At 69.0% G+C, this 930-nt stretch overlaps 1 protein-coding gene across 1 annotated transcript in view; it reads right to left on the minus strand.

Annotated features, from left to right (window-relative positions):
- Positions 1–486, minus strand: part of MARCH5 (membrane-associated ring finger (C3HC4) 5) — a 54,054-nt gene extending 53,568 nt beyond the window's left edge. The window contains exon 1 of the mRNA XM_011975608.1: positions 53–486. Coding sequence (XP_011830998.1) covers positions 53–87 — 35 coding nt within the window. The 5' untranslated portion in view covers positions 88–486. The remainder of the gene's footprint in view (positions 1–52) is intronic.
- Between the last annotated feature and the right edge of the window lie 444 nt (positions 487–930).

Genomic DNA, 930 nt, shown 5'->3' on the forward strand with positions numbered 1-930 from the left:
GGCCAGAGCGAGGGTCGGCGGCTCCCGGTCCCCCCCCAACAGCTGCCCGTACCTGTCCAGCATCTGCTGTAAGGCTTGGTCCGGCATCTTCCGCGGAGCCGGCGCACTCGGCCCTCCCCAGTGGACCCGCTCAAGGCCAGGCCCAGGGACAATAGCACTGAGAGACGGCGGAGTAGGCCGCAGTCCGGCGGCAGCCGCGAACCAGTCACCCAGCTTCCCGGGGCAGCTGCGCTAGCCGGGCGGCGGCGGTGCGGGGCCTGCGGGCGTCCGGTGGAGTCGGCGGAGACCGAGGAGGAGGAGCCTGAGGCGGGGAGGCGGCGATCGCGGCCCGGGTTCCTGTCCGTCGGCCCGAGGTTCCGGTCCATGGACCGCGGGCGCCGAGTTGCTGCCGGCGGAGGAGCTACCTTTGTGAGATAAGAGTCACCGCCTCCGTGCGCGCCGGGGTTACGACGCAGGGCGGCCCAAAGCAGCCTGGGAGATGTAGTCTTCGGACCGTCCCCGCTTAGAGGCTGCACAGCCTGCCCGGACCAACGCCTCCGCGCCCGCCGCCGTCCGGCCGGCGCCCTCCCGTTTCCTTCCTCCAGGGGCAAAAAATGTCTTTCGGGCCGCTTTCCAGGAAGCAGCAGGATGCGCCGCTCCACTGTCAGTAGCAACAAGGTCAGCCCTCCCTGCCTGTTTCTTTTTGCCTCCGCTTCTTGCCCTCAGGTGGGACCGAGCCAGGTGAGGGGAGGGGGCTGAAGGGCCATTTCTCATCAGGGTCCCCAGCCCCGGCCGTGGCGTCAGGGCGGGCAGTGGCGGCATTGGGGGTGGCAGTAACTCCTTCCGAAGCCCCCGGCGCTGCAGCCAGCCTCTCCTGCGGCAGAGCCCATTTTGGGGGAATTACACCACCCCCGCAAGGGGTCGGCTGCTTTGGTGCGTGAGGTTTTTCTT

The sequence above is a fragment of the Mandrillus leucophaeus genome, unplaced genomic scaffold (genome assembly GCF_000951045.1).
Source record: "Mandrillus leucophaeus isolate KB7577 unplaced genomic scaffold, Mleu.le_1.0 Scaffold1579, whole genome shotgun sequence".
Classification (NCBI taxonomy): Eukaryota; Metazoa; Chordata; class Mammalia; order Primates; family Cercopithecidae; genus Mandrillus; species Mandrillus leucophaeus.